Raw genomic sequence first — 25,054 nt, 5'->3', positions numbered from 1 at the left:
CATATGGGCTTTCATGTGGCACCATGACCTTTGGCCTACTCTGACCTTGAAATGTCAAATGAATGTCAATTAATGTATTTAAATATGTCATTGGACTACAGGAGCCTTGGTCCTATTTTTTTATTTGAGATTATGATGTGAAGCTTCAAAACAGGAGTAACACAATATAAAATGACAGAAGACTGATCACCAAATAAGAAGTCTAAATACTGAAATAAAACCACCTCTGTACGGAACAGGTGAAGGTTACAGTGTTGTATGTTGATCTTTCAGTTACATAGATGGTGTGTCAGGTGTTCTCCTGGTGAAATCCTGTCTCCATGTTTAGTGTTTTTTTCTCCTACTTATCAAAAATAACACCAACAGACCTACTCATTTCATTTTATATTTCCACTATTTTTCATCAATACCAGAAATGCAAATATAAAGAGTGTTTGCAGGATGTTACAGACTGATGTATTACAAGCAGTTACAAGTTTTCAGTGAATCTTTGGTCTGAATTCATACATCGGGTGATAGACCCACCTGAAACTTCACCACCTGCTCACAGAACACACATTAGCATGTATTATTCACAGTGTTCATGACTTGGCTGTGTAAAATTGTTTTGTATTATCTGAGCTGGCCAGAACCTGGCTCCGGTAAGTTTGCCTGCGGTATCTATGGCACAAAATAATGAATACTTGTGCAAGGTGGATGAAGGGTCGCAGGCCTCCCAAAACCTGTTGCACGGACAGAGTCGATAATGTATTCATATATATTCATGTGTTGGTGTGTGGTGGTTTTTTGTGGGTGCCTTTGTGGAAGTGGGGTGGGGGTGGGGGTTCTGTAGCTCGGTTTTGACCCGGAGGGTGGGCGGGCTTCTGCTGCCAGTAGATAAGCATTCAGTTATGTGTAGCTCATAAAACACCAAAATATACTCACACATTCATTACCCTGACACTAAATCCTTCAGTCATTATTTAATGATTGTATTCTGAAGCGTCTTCTGCTCATCAGCGTCAGGCGGAGGGAAGTCTCATATACATCTACATTTGTGTATCAGGAAACCTTGTTCTTCAGCTGCTTCACCAAACACTTCATCCACTTTCAAGGTGTTTCTAAAAGGACCCAGACAGAGGCTGAACTGTGGACACTCCCACAGCCACTGAAGCCAGTGAGACCATTTGCATTCATACGAATACTCTGACTATTGTCTGGTTTCTGGAGCTTTATGTGATCACAAAATTGGATTAACACACTTGTATTTCTCCCCAATACTCAAACGTCTTCATGCATGCATATAGGTTAATTTATTTTGTTCTTTTACATCTGCGCATGCATAAAACAATTTAAATTGTAGGAAAAATAAATTTTGTAGTCAAACTTGAGCGGAAGACAGTAACAGGAAGTTTGGTGCTTAAGTATGAAATAAATCTAATAATGGACTGAAACGTCTAAACCAGGGTTTTTCCAATTATCAGATTTTTGAAGTGCATGTAAACGTGTCAGATCTGATTATCACAATTATCTGATTACTAACAGTTATCAGATTTTTAAGGTCATGTAAGCAGGCTCAAGACACAAGTGCATCACTTTTGCATTTGTTTTATTCACCTTGTCTTTTTTCATTCTGCTTTAATCTGCTGTTGTTGCATTTTAGTTTTCTTTTCTGCGACACACACCTTTCATTCATTCATTTATTTGTCTATTTTGAGCATTTACAGAAAACATGCAACTTCAAAATTCCAAAATCATTCATTTACACTCGAAAAGGAGAGGGAAGAAGAAAAAACTAATTTAATCCCACCCCCATTCTCATCATCAATAACCTTGATACATACATAGTGGAAAAAATCCTGGAATTCTCATCTTTTGTCTTAAACAAAGAACACAAGAACTCAGCTTTTAGAGAGAATGGCAAAAACTCATTTTCATTAGTCTCTTCTCATGTCAGAGAGCATTCGTTGTGCAAGAAAGTTAAAACCGACTCATGTAGAAATTCAGTTCAACTGCATATGACTACTATTGTTTCCACACACATCTTCTTGATGTAGCTGAAACTAGAGCATTTGGGGGAATTCTGTTAAATAAAATCAAAATGTCCCGTTGAAACACTTTTAATTTCAGTGACTCTGATTGATCATCTTCTCATTTGCTATCTTTACGCTCCTGGACTTCTTGAATAAACTATATATACGCTGTCAAATGCAGAACTTCATGCAAACCTTTGTTAGAGCTTGTCATGGGGACAGTTTTGCTCAGTATTAGCTGAAATGTCCTATTGACTTAAAAAAAAAAAAAAAAAGCATTAGATATATTTCCTTAAAAATGCATATTCTAGTGCAAAACGTACTTGTCAAGGATATTTTTGTTTTTGGGCTAAAGATAAGAAAAAAATTCCAGAAATAGGGACTTTATTTACTTTCTTAAAAATCCTTTTTTGCAGTGTCCTCTTCAATTTATGACAATTAAAAGGTAGAAATATTATTGTGTTATGTTAAAGGAGGGAATTTTGACCAATTTCATATACCAATATGTATGAGACAGAAACTATTTTTTTATTTGCAATGTAATGGAACTCATTCATCTGGAGTACATGCATGTTTTTGTTGCAGCACCTTTTTGAAGAGCACACTCAATCTTACATCTTTTGAATATAATGACTATAAAGGTGTTCTGTTTTGTTTCTATTCTGTGTGGAATTTTGTTCACCTGCAGCACTAGGTTTTCGCTCTGGTTTATAAGTATCCAGCTTTAGGTATTTGTTCACACATTGTGATTCACACGTGGGCCACCTTTGCTTTGTGCAATGAACATAAACCTGAGTCGACAACAACACGGCCAGCAGATGTAAAGATTATTGGATTCTTTATGTTTGGTTGGTTCCAGCAATTACAAGTTTACATGTTAACATCTTCACTTGGTGTTGAGCCTCATCGACAGATAAAAGCCTCTGCTCCTGTTTGTCCAATATCACCTGATCCATAGTGTCCACTGTATAAAGTCACCAGATGCGGCAGATGGTTGTAGTCGTTTTTGTGTTCGTGTGTATTTTGAGATTGTATGGAAAAGGTTTTGGTTTTTTTTCCTTGTTTGGTCTTAAGTTGTGTTTTTTGGGGTTTTTTTTGATGAAGATGTAAAAAGTTTGGTATTTGAAGAGGTGTGTGAGGGAGTTACACTCATCTCTTCATCATACTACTTTAAAAAAATCTTCTTCTAGTAGCCTATAAAGTAAAAGTCTGGCTCAACTCAACCGTCCTGTGTAGCTTCCATTGGATTTCTGATTCATAAAAATAACCCTATGTTTATTCTTTTATCTGTTACCCCCAACTTTTATATGGTCTTTATTTTGACTTATTCATATCAGTTGATATTTGCTGATATTGGGTCATATCTGTATTGTCTTTTCACCAATAGCAGTGTCCGATATTTATATTTCATCTTATATTGAAGGTTTTTTCATACACAGCGGTGACCAAAATTATTGTAACAGGTCTGACAAAATTGACTTTTTTTGCCGCCAAAACATGATTTCATTTCATAATGTTCATGAAACATACAGATGGTTGGTCTGAGCACAACTGTTTTTGTCCACTTTTACTTTAATATTTCCTTAAAGAGCAGGATTGGCCATGTACTTTCAGCAGAATCACACAGCTGTGTCCTCAAACTCACATCAGCATAAGTTTAACCACAATCACACCTTACAATGAACACACAAGGAATTTGGATTCTTCTGTGAGCAAACATGATTGTCTGATTGTTTTTTGTAAAGTTACCTAAATCTCCTTATTCTATAGTTTATAGAGCATAATGATGACTGTAGATATTTCATTTGTTTCATGGGTATTTTAATGGCAAATTTAAAAAAAAAAAAACAACAACAAACAAACAGATGAAACCTCTTAAATAAGTGTTCTAATTCTTTTGGCCACCACTCTACAGTCATGGAAAAAATTATTAGACCATCAAAAGTCATCAGAAACTATAGTTATGCAATCACGTACTAACTCCTGTGTGTATCATGTGACTAAAACAGACAGAAAAGAAAACATGGAATGCCTAAAAGCACTGTTTTTGGCAGTACAATGCCATAACTATTGATGTAAGAACTTAAGTGATTTTGGTTATTATCAAGAAAACCGTGGAAAATGTCTAGATATAAGCTTTTAAATTAAACTCTTATAAGCTATTTTTGTTACGATCATTATATTTGTCCAAACAAATGTACCTTTAGTTGTACCAGACATTAAAATGAACAAGAAATTGAAGAAAACAAGGGTGGCCTAATAATTTTTTCCATGACTGTATATCGCAATAATCTGATTAATCCAGGTTTTGTTTTCGAAAAATTGTGGAAAAATGCCTAAATCACAAAATCATGATCATGCAACCGGTTTTCTTCTCAGATTATATATGTATATTAGGTGTGAAAGTGCACCTCCAAATGTATACAGCAGCTAGTTTTAGTAAAGAAACAGTATTTCAGAGTCATGGTTTGTGTTCAGTTCACGTTGCCAGAAAACATTTGATTATAACCATAAACCATCAAAAAATTGAGATACTAATTTGATCAATGAATAATGTTGATGTTCCTGCAGATGCTCCTCCCATGGGAACCTAAACCACACCTCTTAATTGACTTCCTTAATTGGCTGTGATACATGACACTTTAATTTATCATTTTATTATATTTGCGGTTAATCGCAGCCGGCCTGATGCAGACGTTCTCCGGTGATTAATGATGCTGAAGATGGACTCTCTTTCATCCTGACAAACATATCGTTCCAATATGATTTTAACTGCAAAGCTCTGCCTCCGAGGCACCGACGCACAACAACAGGCACACACACCCCAGCGTCTTCATCCTCCTCTTCCTCGATGCCTGTGTTCAGTGAATCAGTTGACTTGTTATTGCCATCATAAGGGCTTGTGTGTATCTCCTGGGCTTTTATGGCCTATTTTATGCCAGTTCCGTTCCATACCACCCCGGTCAGGTTCCCCCTCAAGTCCTTCATCATACATGTCACAACCGAGGCGATAAATTGGCCCATAACACCTAATACATCATTGCTTTGTGTATATGATTTCACTGAAGTGGTGTTTGTCCTCAGCATCATGCTTTGACAGAGTATTTTATTTTGTTTTGCATTATTAAGCAGAAGCGGGAAAACTAAATAATCTATCTCTGTTTTCTGTCTGTTGTATGAATACGTGTGTCGAATTCTTTTTCCCTGTTGATTTATTTCAGTCGACCCTAATGAAATGAAAGTGAAGTGGCGGCTCATTCGTACCACTAATGTGAACCATCTCTCGTTGAAGAGCTCCACTTTATATTTTACACATTTACGTCTTAATTAAAGTTAAATGACGCATGCCGCTGTAGTCGGCGGCCGTTACTGCAGCTGTAGAGGAGGTGGCTCAGCTCCGTTTCAGCTACATATGTTTTTACTGTCAAATTAACACCAACGGCTTTTATGTCAAATGTATATAGGAGTATACAGACTGAAATTAAGGACACTCGGAGATAATAAAGTTGAAAATTAACCTTGGTAAACATAAATGAAGCTTTGTGCAAATGTAGTAATGTGAGCTTGCCAAGAAGACAGCTGGTAAAACATAAATATATATTAATACTTCAGAATTTAAGGCTATTATTTTATTCTTCTCACTCCCACAGATTCCCAGCAGTCCATCTGATAACTCTATGTACTTCTAAACAATACTGTGATCCTGTATTCTTTTATTAGCGTATACAAATGTCACTAGCTGATTTAATTTATCTTATTCATCTGTGTTGTAGATCTAATCTGTTTTCGTGGAAAATTATCAACAACACATCACACCCTGGCATTGGGTGATATGTTTTGTTTTGTTTTTTTCTTTTCAATGCAGAGGTTAACACTAGTTTGCACATTTTTAGCATTCCAGCACAGAAAAAATGGGTTATAGATTCAGTTCAATTGTATTCATATCCCAGCAATTACAAAACATGATTATCTCACAGCAAAAGACTCCAAGCAAAACCTCTGAGGGCAACACCAAAACAACAGCAGGGTGGGAAAACCTCCTGTACATAAGAAAAACCCTCTGACAGAACCAGCCATCTGCCCGGACCTGCTGGAGTTTAAGGAAAGAGGAGACAGAAAAGAAAAGCAGAAACAGAAACAAACCACACAGAGACTGGACAACATAAACACCGAGAAGTTGAACCACAGATCACAAATGTAGAGAAGTCTGGAGGGAGGTGAAAGGGAGGAAGACATGGACAACACAACTACATTTATAGAATGAATTAAATAGACCTTTTTCCACCGCAGGAACTTTTCTGACTTACTCAGGTTTTTGAAAAACCTTGGCACGTTTCCACCAAAATTACCTGACAAAAAAACTTTCCCTCAAACCTAAACTTTACCTGACAAAAGTTCCTAGTAAGGGGGTGGGGCTTTTCAGATTCCCTGGAATTCTTGAGGGGCGGGGCTGTATGCTGAAGAACGCTGATTGGTGGAACACATTTGCAATGTTCCGCACTTACGCAAACCCACTTTAAGCCAGTGGGAGCTGCAAACTTGTTTATTCCATTTCTACAAACTTCACTTTGTTTTTGAAAATAGAGAAGCTACAAAAACTGGACACATGATGGCATCTGTATTAGTTCATTGCAATAATCTGTCTGTCCATCCAAAGATGCTAAAGGGTATACTTGGCAAATACGGCCAAAAGAAATTCAGTGGGTCTTAGTGTCAGCCACTCGAAATGGCTTCATTTGAATAAATTTCCTTTGAACTTTGAGGTGGGCATGCAACCACACAGATTAACAGCTATTCTTTTACCCAGGTTAATTAATTCCTGGAAGTAAAAGTCACTGGAAATGTTGGGGGAGATAAGAGGGGATAATGGTAATGTTGGCGTTTTTGTACAATAATCTAAGTGCAGAAAAAAACTGTGTTGGGTAAACCTAAATATATCTTTATCATGAAAGTCAGTCACAAAGGTGGTTTAGCTTTTACTGTGGTGACCAAGTCCACGGTAACTTACACTGAAACACTAACTGTCCACAGGTTATGCTTCAGATCATTAAGTAAGAGTAAGAGGGTCTTTAAGGAAACTAGATTCTAATATATAAACCTAAAGCAGACTAAAACACTAAACCCTGGGACTTGACCTTTAAAGACTTAACAGAGAGCCTTCTTACCACCACTTTATATTCAGTTTTTAGGTTTACTTATTCCCTGTACATGTTTTCAACTTAAAGAATGAAACTGTCATACACACTATAAAAATAATCTAACCACGTTAATTTAATGGAATACCCAACAGTAATTGGTCAGATCCACTTGTATATTAATATTGATTAGTGTAAAGTTTCACTTTGACCGTAGGTACAGTTTGTTGCCAAGTTTCATTCCTGTTTTGGCTGCAGTATTCATGCTGCTTTTACCGTGAATAGAACAGGGCAATATGTCGAATTAATGTGATTTATTGAGGTTGTGCTTTCTGAAAAACTAGGGAAAAAAATGCATACATTCCACAGGGGACTTTACCTGCTCAACAAAAATCCACAATGCGTACTGTTTTCTTCTTGTGAAATATACATTTTTAATGTGTTTCAGTAGTTATACATGGTGTAAAACTGTAGTAAAGATAGTAATTTTCAGTTATGTTTTATTTTCAGTTAACCCTTATAGACCCAAAAGCATCTATTGATCTAAAATTTTTAATAACTGCAGAACCACTAATCCTATCAATACATGTAAATAACTGAGGTAAAATGCAGTTTGCCATCTTTTCAGCAAGATTACATTTCTTTTTTGGATGCATCCATAGTCTCTGTAGTGAAGATGGAAACTACCATCTTCTGCAACGTTCATTCACCAGTAAAACCCCTGTAGTTTGATAAATGACATTGGAAAGAGACACTTGTTTTTGTTTTTATGTTCAGTTAATGATATATTTTGATGAAAAAGTCATGTTTTCTCTGTATTGATGTAATAATAACAGTCACTGTATTTACTGAGCTTTATTAACACCTACATGATCAGTACATTAAATGTAGGAAAATACCTAATTTTCACTGAAAAAATACAAAAGATAATATAAGGATTATTACTGCATTTATGGTAGCTGTTAAATGTAGGGAGACATTCCTTTGGACTTCACCACAAATATAGTTCTGGGTCTTTATGGGTTAATGTAGCCTCAAAACAAGTGGTTAACAGTATTAATCTGAATTACATTTTTGGCTGTATCATCATTTTAAATTCTTCACATTTGTTCTTCGTCTGAGAAATGTTTCTGATCTAACTCCATGCCCTTTGTTACGCTCATAAGTTGATTCTAAAACATGGGTAAACTGAAGGAGTTGTGATTGGGATTTTTAGGCATCGTTACAGAGGCAGGAAACAGATTTTGTGTATGTTAAACTTCTTTCATGATACAGGCCCCATGAGGAAACAGAACATATTGTAGGCACTGATTGCATTACTCAGAAAAGATAAATACGCTTGCCTTTGAGCTGTTCGTGAGCTCTTTTTCAGGGACAAACATTTCTGGGAGAAGGGATTGAAAGACCAGCAGATGGACCTATAGTTTAAAGCCAACCTGTTTTCCACTAAGTTACAGTTTACTCCGGTTGAACCCTCATACATCATTATGCTGGTGGTGTTATTTTAGGTAATGAGAGAGGTAATGATGAGTAAAAAAAACAAACAAATCAGCGTTGATTTATGGTGCTTCATGTTCAGAATCTGTTTGGAATAAAGCCTAACACCAGTCACAAATGGCCAGGGATCTTGGGACCACGGGGATTGGGAGTCCTAATCTGGCCTTCTCTGTTTGATTGTGGGAGGATTATGAGTTTTCAGGCTGGACCAACACATGGAGCAACCGGGGCATGTATGATTTCCAGCTCTGGACTTTCTCCTTTGCGTGATCTCTGCTTCTTTACCATTAACCCTCTTTTTGTACAAGCTAAAATCCTCAGGGAGTCTTTACAGCTTGGCATTCACGAACAAGGCGGTCATATGGCGCTCTACGTACAAACCCGCATCCAGCATCAACGAAGAGCTGGAGGACATCTGTGCCATCCCTGTATTTGGCTGACCCCGCAGAAAAGACCAGAAAAACGTGTTGATTAATTACTTAAATGGGATGTTCGGTCAGGGGTGGGCTTACGTAGGCCAACTGTGATGGATGAAAAACCAACGCAACACGTGGCTCAGGAGAAACGCCGATTAATGAGAGCGGCGGCGGATTGGCTCGTGAGCTCTGAGTGATGCAATCTAATGCCAATTAAATGCTGCTCCGTACCCTCATGCGTCCTCTCATCCGAACAAATCCTAAACATTGGTTTTCATAGACTTTGATAGTGATTGACAGGCTACAGCTCCGGGTTGCCAGTTGATGGCAGGTTTTTACCGTTATTGGGATCATTCACCATATCTAAGCCGCATTAATCTCTCACTTCCAAATTATAACTTGGCCGAGTCAGAGGGAAGTTTCAGGGAAAAAACAAGTGATGTTACTTTCAAATGATGTCATTCATGTCAGAAAACGTCCTGAGTCTAATAGTTTTTCTGGAAAGTTTTGTGCTGATCTGTCCATGTAGAGAAGGGATGTCAAACTCATTTTTTAGTTCAGGTGCCACATACAGTATCATAATAACCTATAACTAAAGATGACTCCAAATTTTTATTTTTGTTTCAGTACAAAAAAGTAAAGTTACAAATACAAAACATACAAAAATGCATACAAAAATATGACAGAAGAATAAGATATAAGCCCAACAAACCCCACCCCTCACACATATTGTAGCTTGTTTTGGCATGGATCCAGCTGATATCATCATGTCTATTTGTATGCTGATGTCAGCATATCAATTGTCTCTATATATGTTCCAAGTTTGAAGTAAATTGAAACAAAATTGATGTTTTTTTATAGACATTTGAAATTTTGCCCATCATAAGTAAATGGGGAAAACAAAGATTTAAAAAAAATTCATAAAAGATTTAAACTTTGACCTACATTTCCCAAAATGTAATCAGATCTATTCTGGGTCACTGGCAATCTCTAAACCCAATTTGGTATGAATTTAACCAATAGTTTTGCTGCTACAGTGTTAACAATCAAACAAACAAACCAAACCAAAAGTGATACCCCTTGCCTCCCCTTCAAGGGGGTGGGGTAATAAACAAGAGAACAAGACAAAACAACATAAAACATGGCATAAAAATGTAATGAAAACAGTATAAAAAAGATAAAACAATACAAGCACAGTTAAAGACAAGATGAAAATATTGCAATACAAAAACAATTAAAAAAAAAAAAAGATCAAGATGAAAACAAATTAAAACATAACCAGACTATGTAAACTACTCCAAAAGGTGCAACAGCTCAAATATTGCAGAAGATGAATGATAAAAAAAGATGTAAAAAATTCTGCAAAAAAAAATTAGCAAGACAAAAACAAACAGCATAACCTGACAAAATACAAAGATGCAAAAAGACAAAAATTACATTTATTATGTTCAGAGACAAAAGTGTAACACACAAATGTAAGAAATAAGATGAAAAGGATATGACAAAATACGATGCAATACAATATAAATACAATACAAAACAATGACATGAGACTTGAGACAAAAATAATGTAAAAGATACTGCAAGTTGAATCAATGTAAAAACGTCATAAAAGTTGTAATGGAATGAAAAGTTGTTATATTTTAAACAAATACATGACAAATAATTGAATTAACTAAAACAAATGTGAATTGCATCTAATCAGTTGATCTTCAGTAGAAAGGTGTCTGTAAACAGTTAAATTAATGTAGTTTTTAGGGTTTCATCAGTTTTAGCTGTAAAGGTTAACATTTGTGTTCATGGCGGTTAAATGGATAGACGGAAGGATGAACATAACATCTTAGAATGAATTTTTAACCTACTTCATTACCACATTTTTAGACCGAATTACACCAAACATCATGTGAAGGTACTGAACAGTCAAATCTAGTGTGAAAGTAAATAAAAATTAATGATGATTCCTTGATGCTCTCAGCTTTCATTAACTATAACACGTCATTATCTCACTCTTGGACAAGCAGGTACAATAAAACAATGGCCTTGACCATTTTTGCGATCATCTGACATTTCGTAGAGTAATCGTCAAAGTTGTCTGCACATTAAATGTTAATGAACATAATTTGTTTGCAGGCCTCGTTGTCAGTATGTGCTGATACATCTTCAGTCTGGTCCTTGTAAGGAGGCCTAATAGGACAGCTCTGTGCTTGTATCCATCGTCGCCGTGGTCACCTTCGCCGTTTCTCATCTCAGACTCGGCCTTTATTGCGTTTCACTGGAGTGTGTGATTGCACCGAAACAGGTGGCGGCTGCTGAAAGTGTCGTCTCGCACTGAAGGGGAGAAATGGCTGATTTTTAAGAATGTCTCTGTTGTCAAAAGTGAAACGCTCATAGTTGATGAGTGTGCTGGTCTGGACGAGAAAAACCCATCAGCCTGCTGAGGAGGAGGAGGAGGAGGAGGAGGAGGAGGAGGAGGAGGAGGAGGAGGGGGAGGAAGCATCGAGCCCAAATAGATTCATGCCACTTTTCTCCTGACAGGATTTGTTTTTGTTTGTTGAGACATTTATTAAACCGAGCATGAAACGTAAGCAGTTTCTGCGGGAGGAAGTGGAAAGCAAACAAAATGTGAGTTGGCCTTGTGAGCAAGAGGAGGATGAAATTGCTGGAATAGCCTGAACAAAATATTAAATGCATAAATGCATTGAAAGCAAGTGTCATTCAATCTGTTATGAAATTCTGGTCATATTCGTCTTTTCCTCTGTTGTTGTCTGGCAGTTTTATTTCTCTGGGTGACACAGCTGCACAGCTTCAACGCCCATTGAATAAAGGAAGTAAAGTTAGTGTTAATGTCATTATTACTGTTTAAATTGAGAAAAATACTGACAAATATTGTTGTTTCCATGTGTGGGGGCGTAGCTTTATTTGAATTTTGGTGCAAGGAAATGACAAACTTGGCATGTTTTTGTAGATACATGAAATACAGCACATCATAAAAAAAAAACAATGGGACAAACACAAATGAGATGCTTATTTTAAGGGAAATAGTTTGATTTCCTCCAGCAAAACATCCACAGGATCCAGATCCCAGCAAAACATAACAAGATGGTGTATTTCCATCTTTTTGTTATTGCAAAATAAGTTGTAAAATCAAGAACAAGAGACATTCTGACTGCATGTTTTCACTCAAAACACCAACATCCTTATGATTGTATGATAGTAGGATCAAATCTCTGCACTTTCTCAGATTTTAAATTACATTTTCACATTTTTCATGGGGCTGAGCAGCTTTCGGGGTTGTAGTATTTATGCTCGTGGGTTTAAGTTTGCATTAATATATATTTTTTTGCCATTGTTTTGTATTTTCCTATTTGCACCAATAGCTTTACGCATATTATTCAGTGCAAAATATGTCATAGGGACTCATTCATTCTGCAGTTATTGATTTCACCTCCATTAAAGCATAATACGTGCTTTATTCTATCTGGATAATTTATGTGGGTGCAATAATTCAACAGAAAAGTCTACTTTGTGTGTAATATATTGCATTTTTTTTTCTGTTTTTTGTTTTTTTCATCTAAAATCATGGTGTCGTGTAGAAACTTAGCATTTTTAGGGTATAACTCTTTTTTTTTTTTTTTTTTTTTAAATAGTATTCGATATCAAGAATTAGGTTAGATGTAGGTGAAAAAATTAGCTCAATGAAAGTAGATTAAAATCTTAATTTATGATATTTTTTATAGCTTGTGTTGAAAAAGCTCATGTTTTGTGCTTAGCGGTACAAGTGTGACTAATATTAGAACTGGCCTTAACGATGAATTTTTCACATGTAATGTTTTTATTGGATAATTCATGTATTATTTAGAGACTGTAAGGCTTGGGAGAGCATGAGCTAGCTCTGTTTAATTGAATTTTTTACCTTAAATGTACAGATTGTTGATACTACCATGCTGAGTGAACAGTACAGCGGTTTGATTATCAGAATACTGAGCATCTGTCCTGTTTCCTCTCTGTGCTGTGGTAATACTTTGTTTTGAGTGGTTTAGTGCAGTGTCTTAAGTGCATCACCTAAGCCTTTCTGGGGAAGCGGATATGCTGAAAAGCCAAGCAGGAAAGGGAGGGATTAAAAGAACGGATTTGTCTTCTAAATGCTTGCAAACACAAATGTTAATTGGTGGTTTTACTCATGTATTTAGCCTCAAGAAGACATTTTAATGAAGTATTAAAAAAAAAGCTTTGAAGCCAGCTGAAATGGACTCACAGATGATGACTGGCTGTAGTTTACAAACCAATCTTTAAACAGGAAGCAAAGGCCGACGGCACAAAACAATTTAGGACTGAAATACAGCTGTCTGTCAGCCAGCCACTGTTAATTTCACTTCCTTTTTCAGACACATATTTCTTTATAATGGTTCATTGGTTGCCTCCAATAGGTGTTGCAGATTTATGTTTTGGCTCGGCTTGAGCTTAGACTGCACTCTGCCAAGACGACAGCTGGTAATACTTTAATATATAGACACATAGGCATCATCATTATTCAGCAGAATTAAAGGCTATTATTTCCTCCCTCACTCCCACAGATACCCAGCTGTCCATCTGTACTTTTGGAAGTGAGAGTTCGCTCAAGCTGTGGCTGGAATGGCTCCTTTGTGCCCTCATTCACTAGATCAGACATACAGTAAAAAACACTAATTGCTGGCTATAACTTTGAGTTACTTTTTAAAGGCTAATCCCAGTCATTTTCAGTGCAGGCTAAAGAGTACTAGCTTCTCCAGCAGTTCAGTATCAGTCAGATTTCCCATATCAGAGTGCAATTATGAGTTCTAATGGTGTTTATTTAGATGGCCATAAAACTCAGACCTGTTTTCAGTCAGTTTCTTCTCACCGTTTTGATAGAATCTACAAGTTTTTTGTTTTGGATTGTGCAAACAGTCATGTGACCATCGTCAACCAATGGATGCTTTCTCTATAAATGAAATTGAATCCCTGTTTATTGGGTTGGATTTATGCAGAAATATTTCAACAGAGTCCAGTTTGGAGTGTGTTCTGTCTGCAGAGGATTTTTACAAATATTCTGCTTATCTTCCTCTTCAGTTAAATCATTGGCAGTTATAGTCCCCCCAGCAGGAAGGACTGTTCACTCAACTAAATACCTCATTACATAATATCTGGGATGCTTGACTTTTCTTCTCAAGAGCGAAACCTCAGAAAAAATATTCTGTAGTTTGTGAATTTTATTCACTAAATCCTTGAATCTGATAATCTTGCCTGATTCTTAACTTCTGTGAATCCTACTAGTCTTTTCAGTTCAGTTTAATTCTATTCAATTCAGTAAACTTTATTTGTCCCCAGGGGACAATTTCAACATAACCAGAGAAATCTAAGAAAATAAAGTAAGAAAAATTAAATAATATACCTTGGAATGAATTATAGTAAGAACAACTATGTACAATAAATAACATGTGAATATATGGATGGATGCATGATGTGTAAAAGGGGATTAAGCGCAGACAGGGTATGACAGAATGTAAATCTGAGTTGTGCATTATGGGAAATTTTTTAATTATAGTTGTTATTGCAGATGTAGTAATGGATAGGTAAATATAAATTATAACAGTGTCATTAAAGCCTAATGTGAGAACATTTTTTTTATCATTTCACAAATTATTCATTTTATTTATTTCGGAGTGACATTGCACATTAATGAACATAGTATAGTATACAAAGATAGATAGATAGATAGATAGGATAAGATAAGATAAGATAAGATAAGATAAGATATGATATGATATGATGGAATGAAAAGAACCTCCTGTTGCTTCACTTTATGTGTTAGTTCTTTGTTCTATATTTATTGTGAAGCATCTTTGAGACCTCGGTGAGATCCATCCTTCTCAGAGCGCTTTAAAAAAATCCCATCAGCCCTCTGAGTTACAGGTGAACAGACGATCAGGTGGACTCATCCAAAGTCCTTTAAAAACTCCAGATCCTCTCGGGCTACAGCGCTGATTGCCCATCACATGCTTTCTTTATCAAGAAGTGCAATCAGAGTCTCACCACCTCACCTCCCTCCTCCTCCAAACATATTCCCATCATCCATTTCTTCCCTCCAACTGCACAGTTTGAGCGACTTGTGATCCCAGAGGCGGTCATTGGTGTAGTGTTTCATCTGAAGTGTCTGCAGGGTTTCAGCATCAAACACACATGGATAAACACACTCTTAGAAAGCAGCTGAGGTCAGTGAAGAATGAAGAAAGAGGTGGCAATAAAGACAGAAAAGCAACTAAACAGGAAACGAATTCCACTACAGTTCAATGTCAAGCCTTTTATATTAGAAAAGTAAAGGCCTATCTAGACACCAGTTGGTTTATACAGTATTTAGCTTTTTTTTCTAGAAGGGATATTTTTGAAATTAAGGAAAGTTGTTCAATACTAAGACTAAAGGTTTGCTAAAATACCGTCTTTGATATTTTTATATCATTTATAATCGTCTATTATCACCTCAGTCCATGGGTCTGTGTGTGCCGTTCTATTTCCTGTGCTTTCATTTTCTATTTACCTCTTGTTTTGTGTTGGTTGATATTTCAGTCAGTGTTATTTCTAGTACGTTACATAGTTATTATACAGTGGTGTGAGTGTGTTGATGTCATTTTATATCAGGGCTGTCAAACTCATTTTAGTTCAGGTTCCACATTCAGCCAAATACGATCTCAATTGGGTTGGACCAGTAAAATAATAACATAATAACTGATAAATAATGTCAACTCCAAACTTTTCTCTATGTTTGAGAATGAAAAAAGTAGAATTACATTATGAAAATGGTTACATCTACAGAATATCCTTTAAAAAATGTGAATTAGATGAACCTGAAATTTCTTTTAAAAAAAATAAGAAGTAAGTAGTAATAAGTAAGAATTTTAATTATTTATTTATGTTATTTGCTATTTAGACATGTGCATTACAACTCACACATCACAGTTGATCTACATATACACAAACCATTTAATAACAGGCAGAATATTGTGAAAATTGCATTTACTTCTCTTAAAACATGTCAGGTTGTTCATATTTGTTCACATTCACATTGTCTGTGAAAATGATAGTTTGTAAATGTAGACATTTCCAAGTCCCAAACAGTCTTATAATTGTTCATTTTTCCATTTGTTTGTGGTTTTGTTTTGGTTTTTTTTTTCATTTTGATTTATTAGACTTCACTTTTACTTTAGCTTGAATTCATTTTTATGTGGGTTTGTTACTTGAGTGTAGTTTTCCCAAAATACAACAACCGTTTGACCTCTACACATTATACAAGACTTATATATTAAATGATTGGAGCAGATTTCTTCACAATTTTATCATAAACACATAATGCAGATTCAAGTAGTTACCTTTTTATTTTAATTCTCTTTAATGGAATAATTTTTTTACCCATAGTTTTTATTGTTCTGTCAGTTTCATTAACAGGTTCTTCTGCCTTATTTTGTTTAACTGTAAGAATAGATTGTTTTAGTTGTAGAAATTAATGTCGTGTGTGTGCTTTCTTGCAGGGTGTCTTCACTCTTCTGTTGGGACCTTTCACTTTCTTCAATGCCCAGAAGACCAAATATCTTCAGATTCTCACTTCACTCATGCGCTGGATTGGTAAGAATGATCTAATCCACCTTTATATTCTCACTAACCCAGATTATTAAGGTTAGTTTCAACTGTAACACCTGTTCCCTAATTGTTGTCTTTGCACTGGGTGTCTTTTTCTGCATCTTCTGCACATATTTCCATTTTCCCAAGATCTGTCTCCTTTCTCCTTCCTCTAATCCTTTGCTCCCTATCTAATGTGTGGCGGTCGTGTTCAGGTCCGTCCATCACGGTCCGGTCCTGCTCCGAGTCTTTGATTCCCATCTCCACTCATTCGTCAGCCTGACAGGTCTGACAGCCCGTCCTCAGCCTGATTGGACCGTCACTCACACAGCAATGGACCGAAATAAACCGCCTCCTCTGAGCCCTCTGTTAAAATCACAACATCACTGAATCATGCCTCCACGCCGCCGTCACCAAACCTGCACGGTCCACATAAACAACGCACAAACAGCTGTAAACAACACAGAAACACAGCTGTAAACAACTCATATACACAGCTGTAAAAAACACAGCTGTAAGCAACAAACACAGCTGTAAACAACACACAAACACAGCTGTAAACAACAAACACAGCTGTAAGCAACACGCAAACACAGCTGTAAACAATGCATGTACACAGCTTTAAACAATGCATATACACAGCTGTAAACAACACACAAACACAGCTGTAAACAACACACAAACAGCTGTAAACAACACAGAAACACAGCTGTAAGCAATGCACAATCATAGCTGTAAACAATGCGTAAACATGAAAACACAGCTGTAAAGAACACACAAACACAGCTGTAAACAACACGCCAACACAGCTGTAAACAATGCATATACACAGCTGTAAACAATGCATATACACAGCTGCAAACAATGCATATACTCAGCTGTAAACAACACACAAACACAGCTGTAAACAACACACAAACACAGCTGTAAGCAATGCGCAATCATAGCTGTAAACATGCAAACACAGCTGTAAAGAACACACAAACACAGCTGTAAACAGGACATAAACACTCAAGCACAGCTGTAAACATTGCACAAACTTAGCAGCAAACAACGGATAAACTTGTAATTACAGCTGCAAACAACACACAAACACGGATGTAAACAATGTGGAAACACGGAGGTAAATAACTCACAAACATGGTTGAAAACTGCGTGCAAACACAACTAAGCAGCCAATCAAAGACGTTCCACTGGTGCAGTATAATTGGATGCTTTGGTTAAATGTTTGTGCATGTTAGAGGTATTAAACCCTTTGTCTTAATAGAAGCTCTGCAGCTGTTGTAAGTGGCCCCAGTTTCATCTTTACTGGTCAAATACCACCAGACTTTAGAGGTGTCTGAACCAAAATATGGAAATAACATGACGTATTTGACGTGATGCGACATTGCTGAACAGATAAAATGAATCTTTAAGCCAACAGACTAATGATTCCGAGGAACTGAGCTACTGGGAACCAGGTCTCTGGTTCAGAGAAGTACCCTGTTCTCAAATTCCCATCCTACTTGTTTCTGATGTGGGATTAATGACAACTGGTGGTGTTTCGCATCATAAACTATTATTTTTACATGTAAATTGTTTACTTACTGGTTTCATTTGGTTATTTTTATGTGTCTGGCTCTCAGGATGTACTCTCTTATTTGTAACCAGTGACACTTAAAGACTGCCACCTCCCCCACTGACCCTTCTCCCACCTTATCCGTCACCTGTGAGGGTCACCTGTGTGGGTCACCTGTCCTGGTGTGTGGATCTGTGGGTGTCGGGGTTAGCATCTGGCCAGTGTGTCGCTGCTGCCTCCTGACCTCAGATCAGGCTTCGTCACACTCGGCTGTAGTCACCTCGTGTCCGCTGCTGTGCTCTTCTTCTTCTTCTATTTTTTTTTTAACACCAAACATGAATGATGGTGCGGCTGCCTGCTGCTGCAGAGCCTGTAACCTGCTGTGATTTTCAATTGCGAAGCCATTAGCTCAGGTCAGTGTGACACATTGTGTGCAGCTGACTGTGTACATTCAGTCACTACAGCCACTTTATTTATTAAATTATTTCAGAAATAGAAAGTGGTGCAGGGATGAGTCCTGCTGCTTCCACCTGTCAAAAACCGCATGTGGATGTTGTGTTTTCGATGATGATACCTGTCAGTTATTGGTAATGCTCTGAAAAATGGTGCATTTTACAACTATGATGAAACAGGTTTGAGAATTAAATTAAACAGGTGAACATGAATGTGTGGGGAATAGTCTAGTAGTAGAATTTTAAAAACCAACACTTTGTATAAAAATTACATAAAGTTTTAGTAATTAGGTAACAATGAGGTTTATTACTTTGAGCCTGTTGCATTAGAAGAAGGATAGGTAGAAAAAAATCAATTATGGTAGAATTACAAGAGCGGGACGTAGATCATTCAGCAAAACTGTTGGTTGAATTCATACCAAATTTGATTTATAGATTTACAGTGACCCAGAATAGATGGGTTTACATTTTGGGAAAAGTAGGTCAAAGTTCAAATTTTGTGTGAATTTTTAAAAATCTTTTTTCTTCTCTAATTTATCTATAATGGGCGAAATTTCACGTCTATAAAATATCAATTTTGTTTCAATTTACTTCAGACTTGGTACATATATAGAGGCTGATGATGATGACATCAGCTGGATCCATGCCAAAATAAGCTACAATACATGCAAGGGGCGGGGTTTGTTGTCCGGGGCAACACTTGTTAAATATTTTTCTACACTAATAGTTTTCTCATCTACCTTTTTCAAAAACATGAATATTTTTTTCTTGTAAATACTTCATTGATTAAAATATGAAAATCTCATTACTGTTCCCTTTTGCTGCCATCCTGCGGTGTGGAACCATTCCCAGCCCCCTCCTCAACACTGACAGGAGTGGAGGGCTTCCTAATTGATATTGAATGGTTTGAAAGAAGGAGATAAGTGAGGAGACCACCCCCCTTCAGTTAATGACTATTAATCACCTCTGTCCATCTTCTGAGCGATGCATAGGTAGCCATGGATCCTCCGAGGGGTTACCGTCTGTATTAGCTGTTGTGGAAGTGCCATATGGACCCTGTGCTCCCCCTGAGTAAAGTCCCTTTTACTTCAGAGGAAGTGGTTTCTGTGGAAATGGCAGTTATTCATCTACTGGATGGAAAACTTGTTTGAGTCCACGAGAGCTTGTCTTAAAGAATGTTATATTTGAGGCAGTGGATGGTGTAATGGCTAGCACTTAGCACTTTCACCTGACAGCAAGAAGGTTCTGGGTTTGATTCCCAGTTTCTGTGTTGAATTTACACCTCTTACTCTGGGCTAGAGGTGTCAAAACTGGCCCGCCAAAGGTTCCAATCCGACCCACGGGATGAATTTGCAAAGTGCAAAAATTACAGTGAAGATACTAACACTCAAGGATGTTGAACTCATTTTAGTTCAGGAACCACAAACAGCCCAATGTGATGATAACCTATAAACACTGACAACTTCAAAATTTTCTTCTTGGTTTAATGTGGAAACAATATTAAATTATGAAAATGTTAACACTTACAAACTACCGTTAACAATAAAATGTGAATAACCTAAACTAAAATGAACAATCTGAAATGTCTAAAGAAAATTAAGTGCAATTTTAACAATATTCTGCCTGTTACTAAATGTTTTGTGCATTAGTAAAATGATAAATACACTTATATAGCGTATTTTCTACACCTTCATGGTGCTCTAAGTGCTTTACAAAGCCTCACATTCACCCATTCACACACACACTCATACACCAGTGGGCAGCTGCTGCCATGCAAGGCGCTGCCAGGTCCTACTGGGAGCAATTTAGGGTTCACTGTCTTACCCGAGGATACTTCGACATGTGGACAGTCGGAACCAGGATTTGAACCACCAAACCACTCTACCAACTGACATACAGCTGCCCATTAGTAGATCTACTGTGATCTGCGAGTTGTGTTAATAATAAGCTGATACATAATATAAATGGAATTGTTCTTATTTTAGTTCCAGACTCCAACATTTTTAAATATTAAGCCTGTTATTAAATGTTTTGTGCCTTTGTAGATCCCATCTGTAACGTATATGTATAAATGATAAGTGGAGGCATAATATTGTTAAAATTGCACTTATTTTTCCTAAGAAATTTCAGTTTTTTTCAGGTTGTTTACATCTTTTTTCTGAAAGGATAAATTGTAACGTAAGTATTTTCAGAATTTAATGTTTTTGGGGGGCGGGGGGTTGCACTAAAACAAAAAGAAAAATTTGGCCTTGTCATTATTTATAGGCTATTATGCTATTATTTTACTTGATATAACACTGGGCTGTATGTGCATCTTGAACTAAACTAAGTTTGACACTCCTTCTCTGGGTCCTCTGCCCCCCCCCCCCCAATGAAAACAGGTGCATATATGTTAATTTTCCTTTTGGCTCCCCTGACCATGGTACTGATGAAGATCTGCAGGTGGTCCCTGAGTGTCTTCAATAACAACCCACTGCTCCAAATGTGCTAATGCTAATGCTAGAGACTAAGTGTGTATTAAAAATATGGATAAAATGCAAAGACTGACTTTCCCTGCATGGACAATAAAGCAAGTAGACCCTATATTTACAATCATCATTATTTTGCAGTGTCTTAATATCCTGTGCTCAGCTCTGCCAAAGCTCTACCCAAATAACTCAGATAACCTTTACCCATATTCCAAAATGTTACTGGAGTGTCAGACGTATCTGACAGCACTGACACAGAGCTAATGAAGTGTGGAGATACGGAAGACTGCATAATACCACTGACAAATTCAGAACATTCTCATACTCTGAAGAACTGTCGAGTATTGGTGTGCATGTAAGCATAGTCAGTGGTGAAAAACTTTACACCTTCACAAAACCAGTTTATATCTAAATATGCTCAGTTAATTTGTTTAATTTGTGTAAAATCAAACAGTTTTTCATCCGCTGCAAAAAACGAAAAAGCTTCATCTTTAATTCTGAAAAAAATGGGATAATAAGCTGAAAAAGCGTGCCCGTAGGGACATTCCTGGCTGCCCAGTGCCAGTTTAATCGGGTTATGGAGGGAGATATTGTTTGTGAAGGTCATGTGGACTCTGGTGGCCGGTTGAGTAAAAGTTCAGTTAGTCCGCCGTGTGCAGCTCACAAGGGGACAGTGAAATATGACCAGGTCTTAATGAACCGTACAGCACAAGCACAGTTCAGAGGTCCTGAAAAATTACACTTTAGCACCAAAGAAGAACAGATTAGAAACCATCATTCTTTTCTGTCTATCTTTACATCACAGTCTTGTTGTCAGCCAAGGACTAAGGCATCGGACCTTTGAGTTAAATAAGCACCAGGTCGTGTCTGCTTTAACTTGTGGTGTACTTACAGACCTGGTCTCCTCCTCCTTGGCTTCATATTGATGTTTCTTGGCGTAATGAGAGGTTTGACTTCCTGCTGAGATGAGTTCCTGGGTGATTAGGGGCATGTTGAGCGGACATGATCAATTAGATCTATATCCATTAACTAAGCTTTTAATTATGGCTGCTGACCTCGGCGCCGTGTTTACCTCAGACGTGGCTTCATTACTCGGCCGCTCAGAGAAATGTTCAGCTATTTGTTTCACACAGACGTTATTTTTTAATCAGCGAGCGTTAAAGGTGTTTGTTCAAGTAGGTTGTTTGTCTTAAAATACAAACCACGTCCACCCGGAATCTCCTTTATGTATTAATGTTCTCCACTTAATGCATCGCACTGTGCTATTTATAGCCAGCTGTTAAAAGCATATGTACACCCAACTGACACCGGCTTCTGTCTTAATTCTATTTTTAACTCGGACACGATTATTCTTAGAAAGTTCCTATTCAGCTGCAGGTAATCATTATCTCACACTGTTCATCTGTAGGTGAGATGTTTCCCAGTAAAATATCAGGAAAAAAAGTCAATTAGGACTGAGCTAAATGTCAATATAATGTGATTGATTGTTGTTGTTTTTTTTTTCTTAAAATAATGATTATTCTACTGGAGATTCTTCAAAATGCGAGCTGTTTTTTTTTTTCTTTTCATATACAATATTCATTTTTAAGATCTGTCTCCAGTCCTGTACGGCATGTAATTTTAGTAAAGGGAGTATTTTTGAGTCATGTTTTGTCTTCCTTTCGTACATCTACAAAAAAAAAAACCTATTGTTTAAACAATCCATAGTTTATTTACAGCAATTTAGGATTGATAGGCCAATAAGTGTCTTTTGACTGATGGATTATCTGTCATTTTACAATTCTGGTGGTTCTATGCATTATTGATGTTCCAAACTCTTATCAATAGGGGTCAGTCTGGCACCAGAACAAACTTAGGACCAAACCCACCAACAAATGAACCTTGTTTTTCCACAGACCGTATCAGGCACTAAATAAAGTATAAAGCTCATTGTTTACACATGACTGTACTATGGTATCATCAAGTTCATTAAACTAAAACTCATAGATGCTTATTTTGACAGTTGCTCAAAATAACACTGTGTAGTAACACTTAAAATGTTCGTGTGCTGCATCAGCTGATAGTTTACATTATAGCTCTGTTAGCTTAGCTCTGCTTTTAGACAGAAAACAGCCACAGTAAAATGACACATCACCTCAGTATTCTGTATGGTTTGTATTGTCAGTAGCTGCACTAAAGATCTATTTGGAATCCAACAAACAAGGTCAGAACTGTCACAGTTTAGTCTGAACCAGGGATCAACAAACATCAACTTAGCAACAATAATAGCATCCCACAATAACTTTATAACTCCGTAAGCATCAGAATCAAACTCACTGGTGTTGAATAAACGCTGCCATTTCAGCATCGAACTCCATTCTTTTCATTTAGAGGTTTGTCCAGTGGAGAAAACAACTGCTTCTATTTTAATCACTTCCTTTCTTTGACTCTAAAAGTTGTTTCTTAGTGGATGTCATCCCATATCCTCCTGAGATTCAGGAAAGTGAAAATTTTAGTTTTTGGGTTTTTTTTGTTTTTTGTTTTTTTTTTTACATTAAACAATGGTCTTGATTGGAAACTGCATAATGCAACAGTTATTTTCAGATACATGTTTTAAATTATTTGTATTCATTTATTTTTTTTAAGAGAATGTCCTTTGCAATGGACAGCATTTTCTAAGTAAAACTGTCTAACTTTTGTCCCCTACAGAGGACAAAAATGCATTGCTGGGTCTCAGGAGGATATAGTCATTTTCTGATGCTTTGGTCAAAGACCCTGTGGCATTAGTTTACCTCACCATGAGAGACTGACAGAGTGACTCACTACTCCCTCTAGTGGTCACATAAATACCCTGACTCTTTGCTGGAAATAAATTCTGTTCTAATCTCTATAATCCAATACATTGGCATAAATGTGTATTTTGAATCTGTTCGCTCAACATAATGTCATGAACTGCTGAAAGATTTTAATATAGTAACTATGTCTGTATTTGTAAAGATGATTTCCTTGTCAAGTGATGGATAAACAACAATAAAAACAAAAGGAGAAATACAAAGTAACAGCTGATATCAGTCAAAATGTCATTTTAAGAATTGGTATCAGTTTTGGGTAAGAGTTTTGCAGTTTTGGCCTTTAAAAACCCTCTATCAGCCAACCTCTTGTTCATGCTCCTCATGCAGTTTAATTATATATACTTAACTAAAGTAGTAAATATTTTAGAGGTTGAAGCTGTAATCCTGGTGTGGTACTGGACAAATTTTCATTGCAGCCTTAAACTTCTTGATGCGTCAGCGTAGTTCAGATTCCCTTTTTTCTTTTCCTTTCTGCAGTAGTTTTAGTTCATCCTTTGTAGTGAGTGTAGCTGTGTCGAAACTGATCCTGTGCATCACACTGCGTTGGAGTTTGTTTGCTGCATATGTAAACACCTTTCTCCAAAGATGTGAATTGTATTGATTGTTCTTATCCTGCAGGACAGACACTGTTACATTCTTATTGGGGGAGACATTTTCAGAGCTTTCCAGATCCGTGGCTGACTGATTGGACTAATTGATGTTTTTATGAAACTGTTAGATAAGAGTCACGGTGTTTTTGGCGTCTCAATTCGTGAACAGGAGCTGCAGTACGTGGTTTTTAACCGAGGCCAACTGCTGCGCTGCTCTGTCCCGTGTTTACCAATAGCTCTATCTTAGATCACAGAACCTGTAACGAACCACAGCGGCCACTTATCACCCACCGCTCACCCCCCCCGCCCTTGTCCTCATAGGTTGGATAGTTCTCTGCCACTGCAAGACGCCCTGCTGAGGACTGGGCATAGAGCCGGCACGACTAATTACTGCAGAGATTATCCAAGAGAGCTGAAGGAGTGTCTCTTAATTAATGATATGGTGATTGCAAGACTCTAAAAGCAC

General features: G+C 37.0%; 1 protein-coding gene and 1 long non-coding RNA gene across 2 annotated transcripts in view; one reads left to right on the top strand and one right to left on the bottom strand.

The window, feature by feature from the left end:
* tmem104 (transmembrane protein 104) overlaps positions 1 to 25,054 on the top strand; it is an 84,560-nt gene that overhangs the window by 47,235 nt on the left and 12,271 nt on the right. The window contains exon 9 of the mRNA XM_030142099.1: positions 16,602 to 16,695. Coding sequence (XP_029997959.1) covers positions 16,602 to 16,695 — 94 coding nt within the window. The remainder of the gene's footprint in view (positions 1 to 16,601; positions 16,696 to 25,054) is intronic.
* LOC115424703 (uncharacterized) lies at positions 6,333 to 18,910 on the bottom strand. Its single transcript, XR_003936123.1, has 3 exons — positions 18,900 to 18,910; positions 17,370 to 17,375; positions 6,333 to 6,526 (listed from the first exon to the last, which is right to left on the bottom strand). It is a non-coding gene; the product is annotated as an uncharacterized LOC115424703 (long non-coding RNA).

The sequence above is a fragment of the Sphaeramia orbicularis genome, chromosome 8, assembly GCF_902148855.1.
Source record: "Sphaeramia orbicularis chromosome 8, fSphaOr1.1, whole genome shotgun sequence".
NCBI classification, from domain to species: domain Eukaryota; kingdom Metazoa; phylum Chordata; class Actinopteri; order Kurtiformes; family Apogonidae; genus Sphaeramia; species Sphaeramia orbicularis.
Note: the sequence above shows the minus strand (reverse complement) of the source record. Positions and strands in the feature narration are given on the sequence as shown.